The sequence below is a fragment of the Lagenorhynchus albirostris genome, chromosome X (genome assembly GCF_949774975.1).
Source record: "Lagenorhynchus albirostris chromosome X, mLagAlb1.1, whole genome shotgun sequence".
Taxonomy (NCBI): Eukaryota; Metazoa; Chordata; class Mammalia; order Artiodactyla; family Delphinidae; genus Lagenorhynchus; species Lagenorhynchus albirostris.
The window spans coordinates 115,401,831-115,427,404 of record NC_083116.1 but is presented as its reverse complement, the minus strand read 5'-3'; the positions used below and the strand labels follow the sequence as shown (position 1 = coordinate 115,427,404).

At 38.5% G+C, this 25,574-nt stretch overlaps 1 protein-coding gene across 14 annotated transcripts in view; it reads right to left on the bottom strand.

Moving 5' to 3' along the window:
- Positions 1-3,350: 3,350 nt before the first annotated feature.
- RPS6KA3 (ribosomal protein S6 kinase A3) overlaps positions 3,351-25,574 on the bottom strand; it is a 110,417-nt gene continuing 88,193 nt past the window's right edge. For 5 of the 14 annotated variants that reach the window (XM_060136779.1, XM_060136786.1, XM_060136791.1 and 2 more), the window contains 8 exons: positions 24,684-24,809; positions 21,268-21,357; positions 19,154-19,312; positions 16,929-17,090; positions 13,030-13,106; positions 12,161-12,278; positions 9,421-9,561; positions 3,351-4,810 (listed from right to left, as the gene is read on the bottom strand). In XM_060136779.1, the coding sequence (XP_059992762.1) occupies positions 4,670-4,810; positions 9,421-9,561; positions 12,161-12,278; positions 13,030-13,106; positions 16,929-17,090; positions 19,154-19,312; positions 21,268-21,357; positions 24,684-24,809 (1,014 nt within the window). In that variant the 3' untranslated portion in view covers positions 3,351-4,669. Of the gene's footprint in view, positions 8,775-9,420; positions 9,562-12,160; positions 12,279-13,029; positions 13,107-16,928; positions 17,091-19,153; positions 19,313-21,267; positions 21,358-24,683; positions 24,810-25,574 lie in introns of all 14 variants that reach the window. The other 9 variants (XM_060136781.1, XM_060136787.1, XM_060136792.1 and 6 more) reach the window with 7 other exon arrangements.

The following is a 25,574-nucleotide window of genomic DNA, read 5'->3' as shown; positions in this document are numbered from 1 at the left end:
GCGGTCCCGGAGCGTTTACCGCAGTTTGCCAAACCCCTTGGGGGACTGGGCCGTGAGCAGGCAGAAGGCGGAATCCGGGAGGGAGTGGGCGGGGCCCACCACAATAAAGGCGGGTTCTGGTAGCGCCCGCTGCTGGCTGCTTTGTGGCAGACTGGCGTCTCAAGGTTTGAGCTGCGGGGCTCATTAACTCTAATCTCAACCGCTCAGTCTTAACTTGGCCCAAAGCGTAATATTTGCATGACACTTGTTATTACTTTATAAATATCCGTGTTTCCTACCTCACTGTAAACCTTATTTGGCAGAGATCACATCTCTTGCTTACTATTACCAGCATTTAGCAGAATGTCTGGCACATAGTAAGTGCTCAACACACAGGAAGGGAGGGGAGAAGACAAACTGAGTGTTAGGGGCTGCATTGTATCCTCCCAACATTCGTATGTTGAATTCACAACCCCCAATACCTCAGGATGTGACTTTGGAGATAGGGTCTTTAAAGAGGTAATTAAATTGAAATGAGATCATTAAGGTGGGCCCTGATCCAATATGACTGGTGTCTTTATAAGTAAGCAGAGATTAGCACACAGCACAGAGGGGAGCATCGCACGAGTGAGAAGGCGGCCATCCTAGAAGCCCAGGAGAGACCTTAAAAGAGACTAACACTGCGGACACCTTGATCTCAGATTGGTAGCCTTCAGAACTGTGAGAAAATAAATTTTGGTTGTTTAAGCCACCCAGTCTGTGGTACTTTGTTTATGGTAACTTCAGCAAGCTAATACAGCTGACTATGCAGGATGAATAGCTTTATTTTTAAGTAACCTTATTTTAAATAAATCACCTTTCTGAAAACATTAGCATTTCAACATTTTCTAAGGAGGTGGACATACCTAAGTGACAGAGAAATAAAGTACAATTGTCAAACAAAGTGGTTCTCTACCAGGGACATTTGACAGTGTCTGGAGACACTTCTGGTTGTCACATCTGGGGAAGGAAGGCCGTGTTGCTGGCATCTCGTGGGCAGAGGCCAGGGGTGCTGCTAAACATCCTACAGTGCACAGTACAGGCCCGTCACCCCTAAACAAAGCAGTATCCAGCCCAAAACATTATTAAGAGTTGAGGATGACAAACCAGTGACAGATGCACTTCTTAGAGGAAATGGAAAGATCCGGGTTTCTCTTTCCATCTGCAGTATTTTGCAGTTTACACGATTGAGGATGAAAGGATAGCTATAAAATTTATTTAAATTTTACTTCCAGGCCAAATAATTGTGAACTTGGGCTTTGGAGTTAGAGAGACCCGGTTCAAATTCAGCTCTGCAGCAACTTATTACTATATGATCTTGGACAAGTTACTTAACCTATTTATAAGGCTCAGTTTTCTTCATCTTTAAATTGGGTGTAGGAATAGAACTTACCATTTTGGGTTGTCGTGGGAATTAAATTGATATAATGCATTCAAGTGTTCAGTAATTATGCCTAGCACGTGGCAAGTAATCAGATTCCAAATATTTTAAGTTTAAATATTTAAAAATCAAAAGTCTCTGTCAATTACCCAATATAAAACACCAAAGGAGAAAAAAAATCCGGCTTCATTTCTGTTACAGGATGGCTCCCAAACATGACTGATCATCAGAATCATTTTGAAGGAGGTGAGTCATGGGGACATCTGGGGGAAATGTGTTCTAGGCAGAGGGAACAGCAAGGACAAAGACCCTGAGTGGGAGCGTGCTTGGCATATTCAAGAAACAGCAAGAAGGCCCATGTGGCTAGGGGAGCTTGGGGAGATGAGATCAGAGAGGTAGGGAGACCAGATCACTTGTTATAATCCTTAGTAGGTTTTGAACAGATCATTTTTGCTTCTGTGTTAAGAACAGACTGTAGAGGGGCAAGGGAGGAAACAGACACCATGCAGGAGGCTACCCCAAATAGTCCAAGCAAAAGACAATGGTGGCTCTGACTAGGGTACAAAGTTTCTTTATGGGATGATGAGAATGTTCTAAAATTAGATTATGATAATAGTCACACAACTCTGTAAATATACTAAAAAACTTTAAATGGGTAAACTTTATGGTATGTAAATTATATCTCAATAAAGCTGTTTAAAAAAAAGAAATGGGAAAATGGGTCTGTCCAAGGAAAAAACAAAATAATTGACAAACGATACTGAGAGCTTAGCTGAGATCGGATAACATAAATCTGCAGTGGTATCCTTTTGCATAATTGTATGGTTTCTTCCAACATAGTTACTGCTCAGTGGATGCAGTATAAAGGCAAGGATGTAAGGAAATTCAGGGTGTTCCTGAGATAGAAGTTCAGGTGATCAACCAATGAGAGGCCTCAGAAGAACACAACCTGGCCAGCACCTTGATCTTGGACTTTTAGACTCCAGAACAGTGAGAAAATAAGTTTCTGTTTTTTAAGCCACCCAGTCTGTGGTATTTTGCTGTGGCAGTCCTAACAGACTAATGCACCATCATAGTATAAAACTACTAAAAATGTCAACTGTGAAGAAAAGGGCTAGCTGCAGGCCTACAACCCATTCCCTCTCTACCAGGAATCAAGACCTCAATCGAATTTTCATTTTATTTATTTTGGCTGTGCCACGCAGCTTGCGGGGATCTTAGTTCCCTGACCAGGGATCAAAAACGGGTCCCCTGCAGTGGAAGCTTGGAGTCCTAACCACTGGACCTCCAGGGAATTCCCCAAATTTCCATTTTAGAAGTGCTAATAATATTTACTAGCGGAAAGAAAATGAAAAATTCTTCTCTCTCAAAAGCTTGTAGCAAGACGCACTTGGTCTATAGAGATGGCTTATTGTAAAACCTGGAATTTATGAATTTATGAGGCATGGTTGGCTGGAGAACGAGGCTCATCATTTAAATTGTGTAATTAATGAGGTATAAAAAGAGGACGATGCAAAACCAAATGACTCCCTTTGTTTATACAATGTCTCTGAAAACACTGCCCAGAAGGAAACTGTCCTTTAATTTGGAATTCAAAATGCACCGTAATGAGGGAGAAAAAGGGCATTGTGGAGCTAAGCGTGGTAATGTTGGACTTCTCCAAGAGAAGACTGTTTCACCTGTGCCTAGTGATCGCCCTGTATCCTTTAAATCATTAATCAAATTTGGTATTGGCTACGATCTATGACTGATGAGTCTGATTTGACAAACTCTTTGGGTTAACCAAGACTTTGCATAGAAAAATTATTTTGCACGTCTTATTAACTCAGAAACATTCCTGTTTTAAGGTCTATCAATCCAATTTGATAAATGTATACTTCAGATAGAATAATTTGATAATATGAAGGATTAACAGTCATATAATTGAAATAATCTCATAAAGGGACATACATGAATTTATTTGAAACTTTATTATATAAATTTTCATTTCTTTTAAAGATTACAAAACCTGTTCTGTGACAGGAATACAAGCAATATTGTTCCAGGATTATTCATGGATACATCTGAAAGAGCTTTGATTACACATTAATAGTATGATTTGAAAACTTCCCAGATTAGACTCTTAAGTAAAACAATTTAAAGTATTCAGTGATATTTAATCCTTTACAAGCATTTCGTAATTATGGCAGCAGGGCCAAGCATCTGATGCGATTTAACCACCAATAAAAGGTACAATACATATGAACTCATGATATGGTGCCTTGGGCTTCTGGCATGCCTTACTAGAGAGAAACTAGTATAAAGTAAAATCATATATAATAGTAGAAAAATATTTGTGATTTTTTTCTTTTTTAAAAACTGTTTAAGTAGATACCCATCCCTTTCCCACCCATGGCCAAAAATGCAAAATAATTACATCCCTTAGGTGTATACCTTCCCTTTTGCTTAGGGTAAGAGTTAAGATAAACATAATACAGGTATGTAATTTTAAGAGTTAAAAACTCATCACCCATAATCATTAAGGATGCTAAGGAATGGCAATACCTTGAAGCTTTTTTTAAAAATTAAAAAACAAAGCCTTAGATGGTAAACTACACTTAGAGAAACGCAAACCAAAACCTTTATCCTTATGCCCTTGCTTTGTATTTAAGTTCTATTTTAAGTACTTGTTTGAAAAACTCAGTATACAGTTCACTCAGTACTATAGTGATAATAGGAGTAAAGATTTTCACTTCCATTAGATATTGAACTAATCTACTCAGAGAGGACTATTATAGCGACTCTCTTCTCACATACGTTTACATACATTGTACTCAAATGGTATGTGCTCTAAAGAGGTTTTCTTGAGGTTTGCACCTCTGAACTTAGTCTCTAAATTTTCCTTTCCACTAATCTCTATTCAATGTCATATACTTTGCTAGTTGCTCTGGGAGAAGTCATGGACATTTAAACAGCTTATCATGCACTTCAAGGTTATATGGCAAAATAATGAGGAAAGTGCCTTAAGAGGTAGGAAGTAGGCTCTCATCCCAACCCTTGGTATGCCCTGGTATGAACAGTTAAAAGACTGGAATCAAAGTGGTAAATGTGAGACTGATAGTAATACAAGGCTTAAGAAAATTAAGTCGACTTAGTTACTAGAATTCTTTGCAAACAGTCACATTGGAACCAGTTACAAGTCACTCGATCACACAGAATACAGCAGTGTCAAAAATACATAAAGCGCACTGTAGATACAAATTCTTCTTGGCCATCCATATTTAGTTATTATCATTCTGTAGATTCTTCACTAGAAAAAGTGGTTAAGCGTGGCTCTGCAGAATACCACACTCCCAAGAAAGCGAGTTTCATTCCTTCATTAACTGGTCTCCACCAATGGTCACTTGGGGAGACCAGCAAAATGTAAGCAATCTGGAGGTGAAAAGAGGACTATTTTCATTAATTGAAATAAAAATGCTGAGTTAGGTCAACTTATCTGTGAATTAAATAAGGCTCAAAGTATACATCCAGTTTGTTAGTCACATGGAGTTGGACCTTTCAGAGGGACAGAACTCTAGGACTGGATTGAAACCTCCTGGTTTAAGCACCAAGGTCAGCCATGGAACCCATCATATCTGTTCGTCACAGAAAGCAGACCTTTTCTGACCGTTTACATTCCTGAGATATCTGTCCTAATGCCTTCATAAATCTCAAATGCTGGATACCACCATAAGAGAGAATTCTCAATAGTAAAGAAGACTGAAAAATTTTAGCTCATTTATAAAGGCCAGGAAGTAGAGAAAATCAAAGCCATGTTGAAATGTGTATTGCTGACTTTCATGGTGATGCACATCTATACCAAGCCCCCAAATCTTGAACGCTTTTCTGCTCTCACCTGAGGCTGGACGTACCCCAGCCTCTTTCTTACCCAACCCATGCTGCCCATTCATGAAATCTTTCCTGGGCTGAGGGTACAGGGCACAGCTAACAGGCTAGCCCCACCTCCCAAGATGTCCCCTGGTCCCAACAGCAACCACTTCTTAAAAATAGTTGGGAAATGGTTGGCCCAAACCTGCTCTTCGCAGCCCACTGTGTGTGAAATGTAGAATCTCTACTGCATACACACCACACCCTCTCCAGATACTCACTAAGTGACTTTTCCCACACGTCAGTCTCCAGCCTCACAGCATCTTGATTCTGTGCCCTGTCAAAATTATTATATTTTTGGACTTTTGGGGTTGCTTGTGAATAAATGAATCCATATCAGATCTGTTAAAGTGAAGGGTCTATTGTATTTAGAAGACATATCTATAAATTAGGAGCTGAAATGACTTACTTATACGACAGCTTAAAAGGACAAAAAACTTACCTTAATTTAGCATCATCACTTGAAAGGGAAGCTAGAAAACACATGGTAGTGTGATCCATATTTTCCAGTACGTGCTTGGTAATGTTAAGTCTACCATTCTGGATATTATTGTGGATTATAAGCTAAGAGGAGGTTTGTAAAAGTGGCCTGATAGTTTAGTTCCTTCTTTCATATTGAAGTATCTTTCAGATTGAAATAAAACCTCCTGGGAGAAGCCCTGGTAACCAGCAGGACTAACTGGGAAAGGGCCTCACTACCACAACTATAGGGGCCAGGAGGAACTGGACTTGGAGAAATTAATGGAAAGGTTATCCCAGCACAAGCATTACATTTAGAGCACATTGTTGGCCAAGTTTGTCTGCTCTGTCAAAGGCAATAGGAACACCAGAATCACAGATGAAATAAATTATACTCGTGAACTGCTTTTTAGGCAGAAAGCCTCCAGTTTTGTGAACATATAACTTGCTTTTCTCCAATAAAACTGGCAGCTGTACTAGGCAAAGAAGGCATTCATATACTAGTAGAGGACTGCCCCAGGAAATATATAGTTTTTGAACAGCTCAGTTTGTGGTCGAGTGATAATACGAGGGGAAGGCAGCACGGTGTTATGAGGGAAAAAAACTGAAAGGGAAGTTAAGGATTCTAGTCTTTGCTTTGGGTCTCAGGTTCTTTACCTGCAATATGAGAAAGTTGGACTAGATAATTTAAAAGCATTTACACATTTACTTCTGGTTCTAAAAGACGATGATGGGCAATACACCTAAGCACTTATGGAATAGTGTTAGTGCCAAAAATCTGAAAATGCTATCTTTTTTCTGCCTAGAGTTACATTAACATTTTAAAAGTGACAAAAATTTGGGATGACCATGGTTGGGAACACTTAATAGAGGAGAAAGAAAAACAAAGCTTTCTTTCCAGGCATTGGAAAGCAGCTGTTAATAGTTAGCATCCATATACTCAAGAATATTTAAAAACTTTCTCCATCTAGATCTTCTGAAATCCCTCCTCCTATACATTTTTTATTTAGAAGATAAACTTACATTTGCTTTCTATGCAATAATCATTTTGTGTCACTTGGGCAAAAGGCATGATAGATTTCCTCTTTCCCTTTAATTGCACAGAGGAGAAATTAAGGAATAATGAGCGGCTTCCAAGATATTTAGATAAACCATGCTTTCCTGGCTTTGTACTCTCAGGGGAAGATTTAAAGCTTCTGGCAGGAAAAAAAGAGTTCTGATGTAAATGACTTAGTACATGACTAGGAAAGATCTGTTCAGGCACATTCTTGATGAGATAAGTTAAATCACCTTTTCCTTGCTCATATGTTTTTCATATTACATATTGATGTATGCTAGGTAGCTTGGCAAAGATACAGGTAATAATGGATGCAGAAGTTTCTTTAATGATATTGTGGAAACTAACAAATTAGATGTAGATAATGAATACTCTAATCTAAGCAGATCCAGTGACCATTATGAAAAGTGATCATTTCTGAAGTTAAAGAAAGCATTATATGAAACTAACACAATACTGTAAATCAACTATACTCCAATGAAAATTTTAAAAAAAAGAAAAGAAAGCATTATATGGCTATAAATCATCAGGAGGAATTCAGAAAACACTCAATGCTGAACATTCACTTAGCCTACCTCAGCTATGATTGATCAAGAATGTTTTATTCCCTAGAATAAGAAAGTTTAAGTCCAATTTCATAGAGAGGCCTGTGGCCTTTATTACATTCAAATTAGTGTTTAATATAGAGCATCTTAATGGGCTAGAATTATGATTTACTTTTTTTCCCCAAAAAAGCATACTTTTCCTGCAGGTATACAAGAACAGGTATCCTGTTATTCATATGCTAAATTCTGCAATTTGATCTATTGAAACATGAAATATTCAATGGGACTTCAATGACCTGTTGCTAAATTTTCCTTCGCCAGTCTCTTCACCATGCCTCTTAAAGGCCTTTGATGTACATTGGGAAAAATCCCAAATTTATGTCAACTACTAAGAATGGATACTATTTAAGATTAAAAGTGCAAGGACTACTTCCTTAATAAAGGAAAAAAGACCCTAAGGAGTTGCAAAGTATATGGACTAACTTCACAGGTGTACTCTTGATGTCATACCACACACATATGATAACTTTCTTTACCATAACAGCTCTCTAGGTTAGCCTGACAGAGCACCTGACTTTAAGAAACAAACGAACGAACCAGTGAAACAGACATGGGGAAAGATATGTACATTTTGGAAGTATTACATTCAACAGCTGTTCTACAATCTGGCCATTTTTAGGGCTGTCCAACAATACCGCTAATCCAGGTGAACTATTTAACCAGAATTCATAGTCAATTGATTAATAATAGATTCCAAGTTAAACAAGGCATGTATACATTAAAGAAAGCAGTACAGAAATGTACTGTATATGAACTGTTTACAAAAACATACAAAATGTTGGATGGCACAAGGGATACAGTGCTAATATAAACGGATTGTTTAAGCTAAGTGCTTAACATAAACTGTCCATCCCTATAACTAACAAAGAATATTTAAGGGACATGAAATATCTCCTATAAAAATAATGCTATGTGGTGTAGAGTACTTTATTCAGTGTATTTTTAGGTGGTATTCATATGTTCATTATTCTTCTTGTTGATTCAGTGAATATATCTTCATCATGTTTCCATTTTCAATTCAGCCGAAGCTCCAGGAAAATCTAACCTGCTAACAATCATTTAAAGCGAGAAGAGACGAAAGCGGGAGAGCAGCAGGAGCAGCAGCATTATGGGTACCAGCTGGGACAGTGTGTGCCTGCAGGTGTCTCTCAGATATGTGCTACCTGTCGCCAGAACTTGTGCTATCAGCTTACACCATGGTACCAAATATCTCACTGAGGTCACTTCACAGGGCTGTAGAGGTGATTTTTTTAATACCTCTCCGCTGAGCAAGAGTAGAGCGGCCTACTGGTTCCAAAACTGGTGACTGATTACGGTTTAAAGCAGAGTATGTAGCTGCCATGGCACCCTGAAAACAGGAAAGAAAGGTCACAAATAATGACAATGGGTAGTCACCTGTACACAGAATATGAAATGATTTTTTCCCAGATATTTTCTTCATATGCAAATTTATATAGATTTTATTAGGCTCATAATGAAAATAACCACACAGGTCAAATCCTCTGATTTAACTAAAACTGAAGAGGCCAATGTGGGAGGTTGAAATTATCGATGAGAGAGGACACAGGTGGGCTCATAACAAGCAGTCCTTACTTTTCTCAGGACTATTAAATTTGTTTTTCCTTTGCAATCCTTTACCATGAGAGTCAGCAAGGCATGCTGTTTTAGAATTTGTATTTTGCCACTGCTGACAACCTCCAAGAGTCTGCTTTGGGTTGTGCGTAAGAAAGACAGGTACAAAGAAAAGTTAGGAAATCCATAAAGTTTATCTGATTGATAAATTCAGAAATCATTCCTAAACTGGTTTTATGATGCTATTTTGGCATGCCTTGACTTTTTCTTTTCTAAATCACCCACTGTAAGAGATTCCCACGCAAGAACTGGATGCAGGTTGAGAGGCAAAGTGAAAGGGCAAGGTGCTGTGGTACGGAGAGGGCGTCTCATAATCTCTCCTGGAGGACATGTGGCACACAGTGCCCAAATGGGCTGCTCACCTTGACTAGATGCGGTGCGTCCTGTCTGTTGAGTTGGTATTGCGGCAGTTGGTCCCAGTGGACGATCCAAGGATGTCTGAGCACAAGGGCAGCAGTCAGTCTCTGATGAGGGTCCACATGAAGCATCTTTGACACCAGGTCCTACAATGGGAAAAAGAATAATAAAATAAACTTAAACCTTTGTTTTTCCATAGCACCTGATACTGTTGAGTATTCTTCCTTGGCTTCTATGACACTATTTTTTCCCACTAGCAGACCTTTGGGTGCAAAGCAATTTAGTCAATATGACAATTTGTTTAAAAAAAAGCAAAAACTTAGGTCTTTGTTTTCTCCTCCCTGGGTAACAGTAATTTTGGTGTATTACAAAGGGTAAATTTACCACATTTTATGTATCTTTAAGGACTTTGGCTCTTTTTTCCCCTCAGATATTCTGAGTTTTCTACATTTTTGTGGATTTATTTATAAGTAATTTTCAGCTACTTAAGACGTTTTTGTGCTATTGGTAATGCTGAAAAGCAGTACATAACTGTTCAATAACAGGAATTAACTTGAGGGCTCTAAATGCTCCCCTCAAAGATTACAGAGTTATTTTTATTTTTTTTCTACTTCCCAATTTTGTGGGTATTCACCGTATTACATTATACTTGTAATCACAGGTCTTAACTGGACAAATTAGCAAACGTTATTAGTAATCACATGGCATTCATAAGATAGGCTGTGAGTTGGATGCAATTTTTTGTGCTCTATTTGTATCTCATCCTCACCTGCCTTGCACTCAAAAAAGCATAATAAAATGCAAGTGAATGAGAACCAAATTATAAAAATTATAGAGATAACCTCGACTTGCTTTAACTTATTAAAAAAAGCAGGCAGTATGTAAACTCTGATACTTTCTACGGTAACATTACTTGATATGCTTGACAACCGATCGTGACAAAGTTTTTGGTGGACTCCAATGGATAAGAACTACTACTTCACAGAGTGACCTTGAAAAAGGAAAATCTGATCACTACAATGCTTAGTATTTTTCAACAGTTCCCCAATACTTAGAGTAAACTCCAAATCTTGAGCATGATCAACAAAGCCTTCCATAATTGGGGTTCATCGGCTACCCTCTCACGTGTACCTGGTACTAGTCATACCAAACTCCTTGCACTGCCCTGGAGGCATTCTGCCATTCCCATTCCATCAGGACCACGCATGGGCTGATCCCTCAGCCTGGGATGGACTACGTCCTTCTGCTTCCCAAAGCTGCGTGGCGAATCCCTTCATTGCTTCTGGAAAGCTTTCCCTGAAATTTTTCTGATCAAGCATCATCTGTGAACTTCTTTAGCATACAAAACAGAGCATTGTAACAGCACATGTGACACTGTACTGTATATTTTTGGCTATCTCCCAACTAGACTGTGAGCTCTCTGAGATCAGGAATTCCATCTGAGTCACAGCTTTTATCCCTGGAGCCTTCACTTATTAAGCACATTGTAGGTGCTCAATACATGAATTAAAAAGTAAACAAGGGGCTTCCCTGGTGGCGCAGTGGTTGAGAGTCCGCCTGCCGATGCAGGGGACACGGGTTCGTGTCCCGGTCCGGGAAGATCCCACATGCCGCGGAGCGGCTGGGCCCGTGAGCCATGGCGACTGAACCTGCGCATCTGGAGCCTGTGCTCCGTAACGGGAGAGGCCACAACAGTGAGAGGCCTGCGTACCGCAAAAAAAAAAAAAGTAAACAAGTACCCAGGAAAATGAATTATCTGGTTTAAAAAATTTTATTGTTAAACAAGGGGAAAGGCTAACCTATCACTTTAAATACAGTTACAAAACTAAGTATTATCTACACAGGCATTAAGCTGGTCAACTGAGGCTTCATGTCTATGCCAAAAGTATCTATAAAAATTTCTGACATACCCTATTTACTAATGCAATCACCTCAACTCAAGCACCCACCTCTAAGCAAAATGAGCCAGCACTTTTTACCAATATGTATCTTCCTCATCTCCTCTATGTTTTCCTTATTTTGAAATGAAAAACTTTGCTCTTCTTTTTAAAAAAGAATTTTCTCTAAATAAAGTGAAACTAAAAAAAAAAAAAAAAAAGTGAAACTAGAGCAGGGTTAGAAAGCAAATCAGCGTTATTCAGGGGATGGCAGGTCTTCCAGCGAGAAAGGCTTTCCAAATAGATTTCAAGCAGACATATAAAACTAAATTACTGTCTACTGTGAAGAAGATTGACCCTTTTCTTCATAATATGGACCAAAAATAGAAAATGGTGTAGTTATTCTAGGGAACAAGGGCTTTGGAATCAGCTATTTATTTTTGAGCATCCACATGTGCCTGGTGTATAACTGAGGATAAGTTCACACTAAAATTCTGGGCCTTGGTTTCCTACTGTGAAATGGTGATACTACCACCTATTCTACAGGGTTGTTAAGAGGATTAAATGGGATAATTTAGGTAAAGTGCAGTGTGAGGCACAGAGGAGACACACAAATCATGAAGACCACCACCATTATTATTCATCATGTTCATCAGTAAGAAGTAGTTTGAGATATATAGATAATAAAGCCAAACCAATATATTCTGGGAAAGAAACAAAATTAGTTGTCAATTTTTGAGTTTGAGTTATTTGGTAACATCATTTCAATACAACTTTATAAACAAGTTTCTAACTGATATTATTTTTTCTCACTAGGGATTATGAAAAATTATTTTCTCAAAAGCTTTTAATAGGAAGCCATACTTACCTTTGCTGTGTCTGAAACAGAATTCCAGTAGCCACCACTGAGTGAGAATTTTCCACTTCCTATCCGTGCCAATATTTCCTCTGGTGTATCATCAGGGCCATTTGCAAATGGAGTGTAACTAATTTATAATAGAATTAAAATGCTAATGAATAAAACTTCTTTTTTGGTTGGTAATTTTTATATTTATTTGCAGTAACCAAAAGTACTCTAAGTAGTTCATTTAATGTAAAACTTTATTAAAACCTACTAAAGTAAAAAAATAACAACATGAAGCTTCATAAAGCACCAGGTCAAGATATAAGTTATGAAATATTAATTTAGATTTAATACACAATAATATAAATAAGATATGACACATTATAGAATAAAATATTTAAAAGAGTATATGGGGCTTCCCTGGTGGCACAGTGGTTGGGGGTCCGCCTGCTGATGCAGGGGACGCGGGTTCGTGCCCTGGCCCGGGAGGATCCCACATGCCACGGAGCGGCTGGGCCCGTAAGCCATGGCCGCTGAGCCTGCCTGTCCGGAGCCTGTGCTCCGCAACGGGGGAGGCCACGACAGTGAGAGGCCCGCGTACCGCAAAAAACCCCAAAAAAACAGTATATGTTTATGACATAACTAGACTACAAAAAAGATATGGAAAAAAATCAACTTATGACCTCAAGACATTAATAACACTACACTACAGAAAACAGTAATGATATAGCTATAAATATGAGAGAGAGAGAGGGAGATAGGATTGTATTATTAAACAAGATGAGAAAATATGGAAGGAAAGATATTACAACATAGAGATTGAAAAAATAAACCTAGATAATTTAAACAAAATATTGATAAATAAATGCTTACAACATATGGTACATACTCACCCAGTGAGCATTGTATAGAGGAGGACACCAAGACTCCATATATCACAAGCCGCATCATAGCCTTGTCGTTTTAAAACCTAGAAAAAGTAAAAATTAGTATTAACACACTGCTGTTTATTATATAGATTTGGATAGGCTGTGAACTGAATTATATCTCCTAAATCAATGCACACAAGAAAAACAGGACATGATTAACAAACAAGGCAATATAGTAATCCTATTCTAGAACCTTCTACTACTAATAATTCATATATATAAATTTAATTTTTTTTTGGCATTTTAAATCTTTTTTTTAAAAGTTATTTTATTTTATTTATTTTATTTTTGGCTGCATTGGGTCTTCGTTGCTGCAAGCGGGCTTTTCTCTGGTTGCGGCGAGCGGGGGCTACTCTTTGTTGTGGTGTGCAGGCTTCTCATTGTGGTGGTTTCTCTTGTTGGGAGCACGGGCTCTAGGCGCGTGGGCTTCAGTAGTTGTGGTACACGGGGCTCAGTAGTTGTGGCTCGCGGGCTCTAGAGCTCAGGCTCGGTAGTTGTGGCGCACAGGCTTAGTTGCTCCGCGGCATGTGGGATCTTCCCGGACCAGGGCTCGAACCCATGTCCCCTGCATTGGCAGGCGAATTCCTAACCACTGTGTCACCAGGGAAGCCCCCGGCATTTTAAAGCTTAAAACTTTATTTCCTTCTCGGTGAACTAACAACTGCTTGGGACTCTGGCCATGGACCTATGTCAGACACGTTCATAGGTGAGAATTGTATAAATTAAAATTTTGATATTCAAATTAATTTACTGAATGCTGCTGTGGCACACAGTGGATTATAAAAATAAATTGAAGGTAAATTTCTTATTTAAATGTATTTATATTTTGTATGGGGCTGCAGAAACGATTAACATAAAACAATTAAGAAAACATATAACTAAGTATAAATGGTATAGTGCAAAACTGTTCTTTTATATATATATATATAATTTGATTTACTCAAGCATTTAATAATCACCAACTATTATCAGGCATAAACTGTGACAAATACATTGTGACCACCTAGAGGGGTGGGACAGGGAGGGTGGGAGGGAGACGCAAGAGGGAGGAGATATGGGGATATATGTATATGTATAGCTGATTCACTTTGTTATAAAGCAGAAACTAACAAACCATGGTAAAGCAATTATACTTCAATAAGGAAAAAAAACTGTGACAAATACAAAACAATGGTTTTCCTTAAGAAAATCAGAATCTGGCAAAGGAAATAAACATATACATAGTTAACAATTCAACATGATAAGTATTCTAACAAAACTATATGTGTAAAGGATATGAGTACAAAGATGAGGAAGCAATTCATTCTTGATATGGGGAGAGAGGGAAAGCTAGGAGCAGCCTGCTTGTATTGGGCCCATAAGTAAGAATTCAGGAGGCAAAGTGAAGAGGTGGGGGAGGGCAGAGGACACTCAAAGGGCAGAGGCAAGAGAGCAGAGCCTGCTTAGTGCCAGGCAAGTTCAGTGTGGCCAGATTTCCAGACAGGGGATACTAGAGAGACTGAAGGGCTTTTTAAATTATTTATTTATTTGGCTGCGCCACACAGCTTGCGGGATCTTAGTTCCCCGACTAGGGATCAAACCTGGGCCCCAGCAGTGAAAGTGCTGAGTCCTAACCACTGGACCGCTAGGGAGTTCACTGAAGAGCTTTTTATAAAAAGCTTGTTAAGTAATCTAGATTTTTTTCCCTGCAGGCAATCAGATGTTATTGAAGCATTAAAGAGGAAAATAAAATAAGTGGATGTGTATACCAGAAAGATAACTCAAGGCATAGAGGAAATGCTGGCAAGAAGAGAGAATGGAGACAGGCCACCTCACAGGAGGCAATTTGTAAGGCAGGACATGAAGGGGAAGACATAAAGATAAAATGGGAAGGACTTAGTAAAGATTGGATGTATAGGGCTTCCCTGGTGGTGCAGTGGTTAAGAATCTGCCTGCCAATGCAGGGGACACGGGTTTGAGCCCTGGTCCAGGAAGATCCCACATGCCACGGAGCAACTAAGCCCATGTGCCACACCACAACTACCGAGCCTATGCTCTAGAGCCCGCGAGCCACAACTACTGAGCCCATGTGCCACAAATACTAAGCCTGCACTCTAGAGCCCATGCACAAGAGGAGCCACTGCAATGAGAAGCTCGTGCACCGCAACGAAGAGTAGCCCCCGCTCTCCACAACTAGAGAAAGCCCGCTTGCAGCAACGAAGGCCCAATGCAGCCAAAAATAAGTAAATAAAATAAATTTTTTTAAAAAGAAAAGCATTAAAAAATATATCTTACTGTATGTTATACGGCAAGATAAAATTTAAGAAAAAAGATTGGATGTATGGGGTAAGGGAAAAGGGGTCTACAATATTTAGGAATCAGAATGGAAAGGATTTGGCAACAGACTAAATGTGGAGAAATAACAGAGAAGGAAGATTTCAGGAGGACTTTAAAGTTTTAACACAGATGACTAAATGGTAAAGAGGAGACAAAGAGTTAAAGAGGTCTAAGGACAGTATGATCACTGAAGATTTCCTGAAGGAGAATTTAGAGGCAGGGTCTAAAGCAAAAAACATTCCAAAAACCATTCCAGTGTGCCAAGGCATAAAAGCTACATGGTGATTTCAAGAAGCAGACTGCTTATATGAAGCAGGAAACAATCATGAGGAAAAATTAGATGGCTGGATTAGGGGGCCACGCTTGGACACCAATGTGTGTCAGAGGCTGTGGATATGTGGACAAAGAAGAAAAGAATCTGTCCCTCATCAGTTCTAGTATCTCTGGGAGAACAGACTCAAATAATCTTTAAAAAATATTTTTCTATCTAAAAAGTAACAAAATTACAAAAAGTTTGGAAAACAGAGGGGGGATCCAACTATCTTAACATTATCAACTATTACAATTTTTGTGAAATATCTAGCACATGGTAAAAGCATAGACTTTGCAGCCAGGTTGCCTGGGCTCAGATCTAGATCTGACCACAGGCAAATGACATCACCCCCTCACTGTGCACCTGGTTTCCTATAAAATGCAAATAAAAGTACTCACCTCACATAAGTTATAATGAGAATGAATTATTATATATAAATTATATCTCTGAGGATGAAATCCGTTAATACATGTGACTGGCACATAAGCCCTATATTAGGATTAACTATTGTAGTTACAATTTTTTACACAGTGATAATCAAAAGGCAAGAAATTTTGAGGGCAAAGCAGTGGATTTTAGAGTTGCTACAGTGGGGAACTGCAATTTCTTAGGAAAAGAAGCAACCTGATCAAAGCAGTGCTTGAAGAAGACTTCAGCAGCTTTGTAGCTTCTTTGTGGACTGATCACAGAACGACAAAAGGAAGCAACGCGCACCTAGGCTGCGGCAGTCATCTGGGGGTGTGGTGAGGGAAGCAGGGGCTAGGATGGCAGTTCTGTGAACAGAAGAGCCCCGAACCGGTTGCAGGGGATAAAAGAGATGGTACCTGGTTATACAGCTAAAGACAAGAAGAGCCCATGGTGTTTTAGCCTTAGAAATACAAGGAAGATGGTGACAAAACCAGGAAATTCGAAGGGTGTTAGGAAAGGGGAAGAATAAGCTAGTTTCCATTTAACTCCATGCACTGACAAGCACGGAAGTGTCAGTGATAGTAGTTAGCTATAGATGTGTGATTATGCAGAAAGACAGAAGTCAGAGCGGGAAAAGCATTATAGGTAGTACTGGATTGATGACAGGATGAACTACCAACAGAAGAAAAAGGGCTGACATTTTATTCTAATTATTTGCTCAGTAACTAACTCTTCAATTAAACAACTATTAACTATTCTATATTAAACACAGTAAATGAGTTTTTAAATATACTGAAATATTGCAAGCAAACTCTTTCGCCATTACCTCTGGTGCAACAAAATTTGCAGTATAACAAGGAGTCATGAGAAGACCATTTTCTGCTCTTAGCTGTTTGGCAAAGCCAAAATCACAAATTCGAATAGATTCTGGATTGCCAGATTCATCCACATAAAGAATGTTGCTAGGTTTCAAGTCTCTGTGAACCACCTAATTGAAATACAAATTAAAGAGGTGCATTAACGATACATTTCCATTATGGAAAATTATTTATTCACAAACTGTCAAGCAATGCACTTAACAAGATGATGGGTACCAACCTTTACATTATCCCAACATTATAAAATGCTGACAGTGTAATATAACTGCAACACAGAACTGGGGCAAGGAGAGGAGGAAGAAAGAACAGTACTTACCTTCCCCCTCTTTGTCCAATTAAGTAAGCGGATTAAGGAAAAATGCAAATAGCAGTAATATCTGTCTCCAGGTTATTCATCGTTCAACAAATATTTATGGAATGTGTATCATGTACCAGGGTATTATACAAGGAGCTGCAGATACTTTGGTGAACAAGACCTGTAAGATCCTTGCCTTTATATGCTAGGAACTTAGTAGTAAGGGAGGCAGAGAATAAATAGGTGAGAGATGGGGCATAACTCGGGCGGGTCAGGAAGGGTCTCTAGAGGAGGTAACAACTGATCCAACATCTGAAGAACAGAATGAACAAGCCAGAAGAGTGGGGGTAGTCATTCTAAGTAGAGGGAATGGCGTGTACAAGGGATGAATACAACAAACATATACAGACAGGCTCAATGGAACAGGCATGGGTTTTAGGAGTAAAAAGGAAAAAAAACCTCCCAGATTTACGTAAGTACTGCCTACTTGATATCCAAGTAACAAAGTCACAAACACAAAAAGATACCATTCCTTTAGAGTTTGTATTACTTTCCCCCTTTAATCACCTACTTGAATACTTCTTTTATCATAAGCCTCTCTGACACTCCTTATTAGACTTATGTGTTTCCTCCATCACCAAATTCTGAGTCTATGTTCTAATCAATAACCTCAGTTTTAGGTCCTAACATCCGGAACACTATTTCTCCAGAACATTTTAATAACTAATTACTGCTGAGGCACTGAGAAAAGAACATAGAAGAGTTAGATGACTGCAAACTCACAAATTCTTCAGTGAAAACTGAGTTCTACCAATTTCCAATCCCAGTACTAGGCAAATCTTGAGCAGCTACAAGTCAAGAAGCTCTAGAATTAAATTAACACATTTCATTTGTTAGCTTCTAGGGGCAAAGAAAACGAGAATAACGTACTGAAAATAAACTCCTTAAGAAGAGATCTCTTATTCTTTTCTTGCTTCCCATTCCTCTTCACTCCTCTGCTGTCCTCCTTTCCTTCCTCCCCTCATCTCTCCTTTGTTCCCCCCTTCCCTCCCAGACTTCTCTTCTTTTAAAAATATGATTTTTTTTTTTTTTGCCACTTACTAAAAATCTATATGCAGGAAGAAAGGAGGAAAGCACCCACCATCCAGAAACCAGGTGGCTATTTGGCCTCATCTGTTTGAAGGATTTCCTTTTATAAGTGAATACAACCCATGACTCTCTGGTTCACTTCTAAACTCGAAATGGGCCCAGTTCTCAAAAGTACACAGTGGCCTAGCAAAAACGGTGCTACATCTTCCAGGTCACAAACTCTCACTCACTTCTTGGGAAGCATAAAAATTTAATGTTTATAAACAAGCTAAAATTTCAAAGTAGAACTTCAAGCTCATGACATGTACACACTGCTATATTTAAAATGGATAACCAACAAGGACCTACTATATAACACAGGGAACTCTGCTCAGTATTATATAACAACCTAAATGGGGAAAAAATTTGAAAAAGAACAGATACATTTATATGTATAACTGAATCACTTTGCTGTACACCTGAAACTCTCACAACATTGTTAATCAACTATACTCCAATATAAAATAAAAAGTTAAAAAATTAAATTAAATTAAAAAAAGAAGGAAACAAAAAAGAATTTCAAGCTCAATGGGAGAAGTCTACATAGAGGAAGAACAGTAGGATAATTAAGCTAATATATTTTTCATTACAGGCATAAACTAACTTCTACCTTTGTAATTTCAGCTCAAACATTAAGAAAGAAAAGGTAAGAAAAAGAGTATTTGGTATTTTATACCAAATTTTATAAGATATTATACATATATGTGTGTGTGTGTGTGTGTATATATGTAAAACGTTAAAAAGACTTACCCCTTGTGCGTGAAGATATTCAACAGTTTTGGTTATAGTAAACAGGACAGCACTGGCCTCTCGTTCAGAGAAAAATTTCTGTCTAAGTATTTTATCCAGCAATTCACCCCCTTTCATAAGTTCTGTCACTACATACACATATTTTCCATCATCATATACCTGTAACATTTAACAGCAAAATGTAAAAAATTATGTGAAGCTTTACATGTGCTCAGCACACAGTTTGGCATAGTAAAAGAGAAATTAAAACTCACTTTATATACAAGGAAAATTTTACTTATCACAACCAATGAAGGATATAAAATTTGCAAACAATTTTATACACATAAAGATATTAAAATAGGAATTGATGAGACTGAATGTCAGAAAAATAACCTTTAGTTTCCTTCCGTGAACCTTAACTCATGGCAATCAAAATAAGTATGGGTATGGTATCCGAAGGGGCACTGAACTTCTGCCCTTAGGGTGTGTTCCTCTTGATCTTTCTACCTACTAATGATGAGAGGGACTGGTAGAAAGACATGCTGCTGTGATTTTCCTGGAACTTCTGCAACTGCAGAACTTCTGTATTTATACATACAGTACAAAGAATTATTCTGGTTTTGATTAAATCGAAAGACAAGCTGTGGCAAGAACTAAGTAGGAAGATTAAGTAGCAAAGAGAAATTCCATTCAACCACGCAGAAGCATACCATTTTACTCCTAATGTCGAAAAAGAAAGCTCACTGTAATTTTGGATTTGTACTCTAGGCACTCCCAAACTGAAATAACCCTCTCCTTAAACTTCAGGCCCTTTTATTCCCCTCTTCTCATAGAGTTACTGCACACCTTTGCTTAGCTCCCTAGCAGGTACCATGTATTAGGGCCCCAAATATGGAGAAAACAAGGTACCTGCCCTCAAAGTTTTTATTCTAGTAGGGAGAAACAGACATAGAAATAAGAGTTTAAAAAAATGTTGGAGATGCTGTAACAAAAGTGGGGATAATTTTAGAGACTTTGGAATTTGAAATGAAGGAAGGAGCGAAGATGTAAAAAATAGCAACAGCTTAGGGAGTTCCCCAGGCAAGGCTGAGAGAAAGTGTTTTCTACATTTCCTTTTTAATTTACTTGGCTGGATTCTTGGAGGTTATATTAATTAAAGAGTCACTTAAGTGAAATATTTAATGGGACTAAGTTAACATTCTCCTCTAACAATGAACAGTGATAAATTATTCTGAGGAAATTAGAGTTTCAGTTAGGAAGGAGAAGGGAGGATGAACGTTGGTATTCACAGAACCTCAGAGGTGAAAGCTACCTTAGGAGTCCTCTGGCTTAGCTGGCTACATGACACTTCTGGTCTACAATACCCAGACACGGCCTTTCAGCCTATGTGGGCACCATGAGCAAGAGAGGACTTAATGCTGCCTGAGGAGTTCTCACCCTTTGCCAACACCTCTATTATGATGAAAGCTATAAGCAGCAGGGAAAGGAAACTTCACTTGTCTGGGGGGTGGTGATGGGCAGGGCAGGATTCCTGAAGGAAGTAATGCCTTAGCCAAGTCTTAGTTGTGTGGTAGTTAGCCAGGCAAAAAAGGGAAATGGCACTCTCAATTGAGTGAATCATAAATTCAAAGACAGAGCAGCAGAAGAAAACGAGCCATGTTAAGAAAAATTTGTACATTCTTGAGCATGGCTGGAGCATAGGGTGTGTGAGGAAGTGTGAAAACTACTACAGATGGAGGAATGCAGGGACCAGAGGTGATGGGGAACATGAACTGTAGGCAGGGAAGTAACATGGGTAGATAGAAGGGACAGCTCTCTCTGGCAGTACTGTGGAAGACAGTTTGGGGAGCCTATGGAGCCTGAGACTTGTCAATCCTGAACATAATTAATACCCAAGTGTTCCAGTAAATACTGATATTAAAAGCAATAATGTAATACTTTTTTTTCTTAAAGGCAGAAAAATTAACTAAACATTTTTCTCTATAACTGGAATTATGCTATATATGTTGGCCTCTAATTTATTTTTTTTACTCACTATATCGAATTCTTTGTCTACCACATGATATGTGAAAACATTCCAAATATGAGTTAGACAACTGAGTCAAATGATCTACGTTAAAGAATCTACTTACATCCTTTAGAGTAATAATGTTTGGATGTTGTCCATAACGAAGAAGAATTTCAATTTCTTCTGTAGGGTCTCTCTTGCTTTTATCAATAATCTAAAAGGCAAATATTTATCATAAAATCTCATGAACTATACAGTATAAACGTTAAGTATTTACAGCTACAGGCTTAGGTGTTATTTTGTGTAAACACTGTATTTATAAGCCATTTATCAGCCATTTTTATTCAAGTACCTGGCCAGACTGTCTAATCAAAATTTGAAAGCCAGTCTTGATATAGATGGCAAGGCTGTAAAGTAAACTCTACGCCATGAGTCACATTCAAACCAGGTCTGTCTAGTTTAAGTTTTTAGCAAGTTTAGGATTTAATAAAAACTCAAAAGCCTCAAGAAAAGGTACCAAGAACACAGTTAACATATCTTTCTTCCAGCCTTCAATGTCTTACACCTTTGGGAACGCAGTTAACTTTAAAAAAAAACAAAAATAAGATTTATTTATTTGTTTATGTTTGGCTGTGTTGGGTCTTCGTTGCTGTGCGTGGGCTTTCTCTAGGCGGCAAGTGGGGGCTACTCTTCATTGTGGTGCGTGGGCTTCTCATTGCGGTGGCCTCTCGTTGCGGAGCACGGGCTTCAGTAGTTGTGGCACGTGGGCTTCAGTAGTTGCGGCTAACAGGATCTAGAGCGCAGGCTCAGTAGTTGTGGCACACGGGCTTAGTTGCTCTGCAGCACGTGGGATCTTCCTGGACCCGGGCTCAAACCCGTGTCCCCTGCATTGGCAGGCGGATTCTTAACCACTGCACCACCAGGGAAGCCCTCAGTTAACTTCTAACCCCTATCAATACAGATAATTAAGAGCAAGATGTATTTATAATATCACCGTTAGCATTTGTTTATTGAATTTACTTTCTTTAATAAAATGCTTCAATGGAATATCCCATCAGTTGTAAGCTACTTATAAAAAATTAATAGTTATGTAGAACAAACTTTATTTTTGAAGCTAGGCAGAAAGCTAAGCAGAATACCATACCTAGAATTCTACTTGGCTAGAATGAAGTTTAATTATTACAATAAAGCCCTTTAAAATACTAATTTAGCTTTCCAACTCTTTTATGTCACCTGCTTCTTAAAAATACTTCTCTTAACGTTTTCATCTGTTAAAGTAACATTATATTTTTAAAAAGGCAACAAGGACTTCCCTGGTGGCACAGTGGTTAAGAATCTGCCTGCCAGTGCAGGGGACACGGGTTCGATCCCTGGTCCAAGAAGATCCCACAAGCCGCAGAGCAACTAAGCCCGTGCGCTACAACTACTGAGACTGCACTCTAGAGCCTGCGAGCCACAACTACTGAAGCCTGCGTGCTCTGGGGCCCATATGCCGCAACTGCTGAAGCTCGCACGCCTAGAGCCCATGCTTTGCAACAAGAGAAGCCACTGCATTGAGAAGCCCACACACCGCAACGAAGAGTAGCCCCCGCTCGCTGCAACTAGAGAAAGCCTGTGCAGCAACGAAGACCCAATGCAGCCAAAAAAAAAAAAAAAAAAAAAAAACTGAAAAGAAAAAAGAAAAGGCAACAAGTTTTCCTTTCCTTTCATCCAAAATGTAGTCTGAAATAAATTTTGTGACCTTCATACTTTCAGTTTTAAAACAGCTTAGTAATTATGTATGCAATAAATACCCAAACGCTTCAGCATCCTAGGCAAGAGCTTGCAACTCTCAATATGAGCCAAATCTGCTATCTGAAATGGATTTAGTTGTGAAAACAGTTCTTTATTTGGAGAACAGGTAAGTCAAACATACAGGCGTCCACTGTGATCAACTGCAAATGATAGTGTAGAATCAGGCAAATGGATGATTAAGAAGAAAGGTCCATGGAATAGACATGCTGACTCAAGGGAGATGATTTGGGGTTAGTCTTTTGAAAACCAGAACACATTGGGAGGTTTTATTTTATTTTTAAAAATTTATTATTTACTTATTTTTTGGCTGCATCACATGGCTTGTGGGATCTTAGTTCCTGGACCAGGGACTGAACCCGTGCTCCCTGCAGTGGAAGCGTGGCATCCTAACCACTGGACCACCAGAGAATTGGGGAGGTTTTATTTTGGGCAACATTCTCTCTGATCTGCTAATCTTGAGCCCAGCTTACATTATATCCATAACTCTGCTTGTGAATCTTAGATATGTAGTAATTTCAGTAGAATCAAGTGCTGGGATTGGTTTTAGGGATGTAATTTAAGTCACAAGAATCCACATATAGCTGGAGGATGTTCTCAAGGTTTTGGTATACTGCTCCTGGTTTCTATAATTTGAAGGGGGCCTCAGGACACTTCTGCTTTTTTCTGATGTGTTTATGGAGGCAAGATACATTCTTAGATTGCCTACCAAGTACATTATTCACATTCTCTCCTTTCATGTGTGCAGTTTGAAAATTTCTATGTACCCCACATTTCACTGAGTAGAAGAGCAAATTAAAATGTATTTCTATGGTTCATCCTTATAACTGACAGAATGCCTTACAGACACTGATGACTTTTTAGAACAATTACATCCAAGTTTAAGATAGCAGCAACCATTTTTGGGTGTGTCCTCCCAGATATTTGCTATGCATAAATAAAGCACATTTATTTTTACTTTTACACAGTAAAATCATATTAGATCTAGATAAATGGACAGACTGGTGGAAGGATAGAAGTAATAATAATTAATGCCACTTTCCCCACTAACGAAACACGAGCTACCCATAGTTATAGACTAGTTCTAAGGCTCAAATTAAGTTGAAAGCTTTAGACATTACTTGAATTGTTTGTGATGGGAGAGCAGAGGCATCCAACTCAAGAAGTGAAAAGGCAGAAACTTGAATATAGTATTTGTTCACTTATAACTAAAGGTTTGGACTCGAACTTTATTATAGAGGTATGTGCCTTGGTTTTTGGCTTAGAAAATCTTTACTGTCTTAGGATGCTTGACGAACTTAAAACAGCTAATGATAATATATTTTATGACAGTGGTTCTTATTCTTTTATTGGTTCACAGATCCTTCTAAATGTGAAAGGTGGTATGAACATTTTTGCCATAAAAATGTAAACATACAAAATTTGGCATATAATTCCGAGGAACTCCCTGACATCTTGACCATAAACGGGGGACTTCTGAGAGTACACGGGGTGCTACTAAAAACCAGGTCAGGTGTAAAGTGGTACTGCCCTCCGCAAACTGGATGTATGCTGCCTTACCTTTTGAGCTCATAGGAGGATCTATGGTTCCAGATTAAGATCCCTGAAGATCACTAGCCAGACATTTATATCACCTTACCTTTTTATAACAAAAGGCACACTTACCAAAGAAGACTGTAATTTTTAACTGGTACTAGCATGCATGAATAAGAACTGTTAGAGGTGCATTTGAAATCTAAAAACACTTACCTTCACTGCAAACTCCATGTTTGTGGCTTTATGTATACATCTCTTGCAAACGGAGTAGGAGCCAACCCCAATATCTTCTTTTACTTCATATCCATCAGTAAACTGAATACTGTTCCTGTGTAACTGCTACAAACACAATTATAAATTGATGAAGAGCCCTGTAATGACTTTGGTACATTACATAATAGGGAAACATGTTACTCAGCATGCACTGTTGGCCTTAACTATACATATAAATGAATTTAGTAAAAATAAAAATGAATTTTTCTGCATATATTCTTCTACAACTGTGCATTTCTGAAGTGTCTACGATACAATGCACAGCAAGAAATATGCCTTTAAAAAAAGCTTATGTTGAAAAGAAAAAACTGAATATGTACAACAAGAAACACAGAGCTACGTGATAAGGGGCCGACAGCCTTACCAGTGGTTATGCCCCATTCTACTCCCCAAACGGCTATAGGTCTTTGAAATACCTTTGCAAACGGGGAGACATTTGAAACCTCTGGTATAGAAGAAAAGATTTAGGAGGATTCAGAATTAGAACATCTGGATTCGTCTCTCCGATGCACCGCACAGAAATCATAAACATACATTCTATAGAATTCATCACATGCTTGTCATAGTAAAAGGGACAGACTATTTCAACATGAACTTTGTTCAAAAAACAGTGCTTAAATTGGTTTTCTAGAAAGTGGAAAGCAAGATAACTGACTTGTGAAAAAAACTTTAGCGCAAAAGCAACTTAATCATCAAGCAAATTCAAGCACTAAGTATACCCTAAAAACAATTCAGTGCTTCAAAAGATGTATCTAGTTCCCTCTATGATTAAGAAGATGAATTAAATTTATCTTTCCATGATACTACGATGGGAAGAAATAAATCTAATGG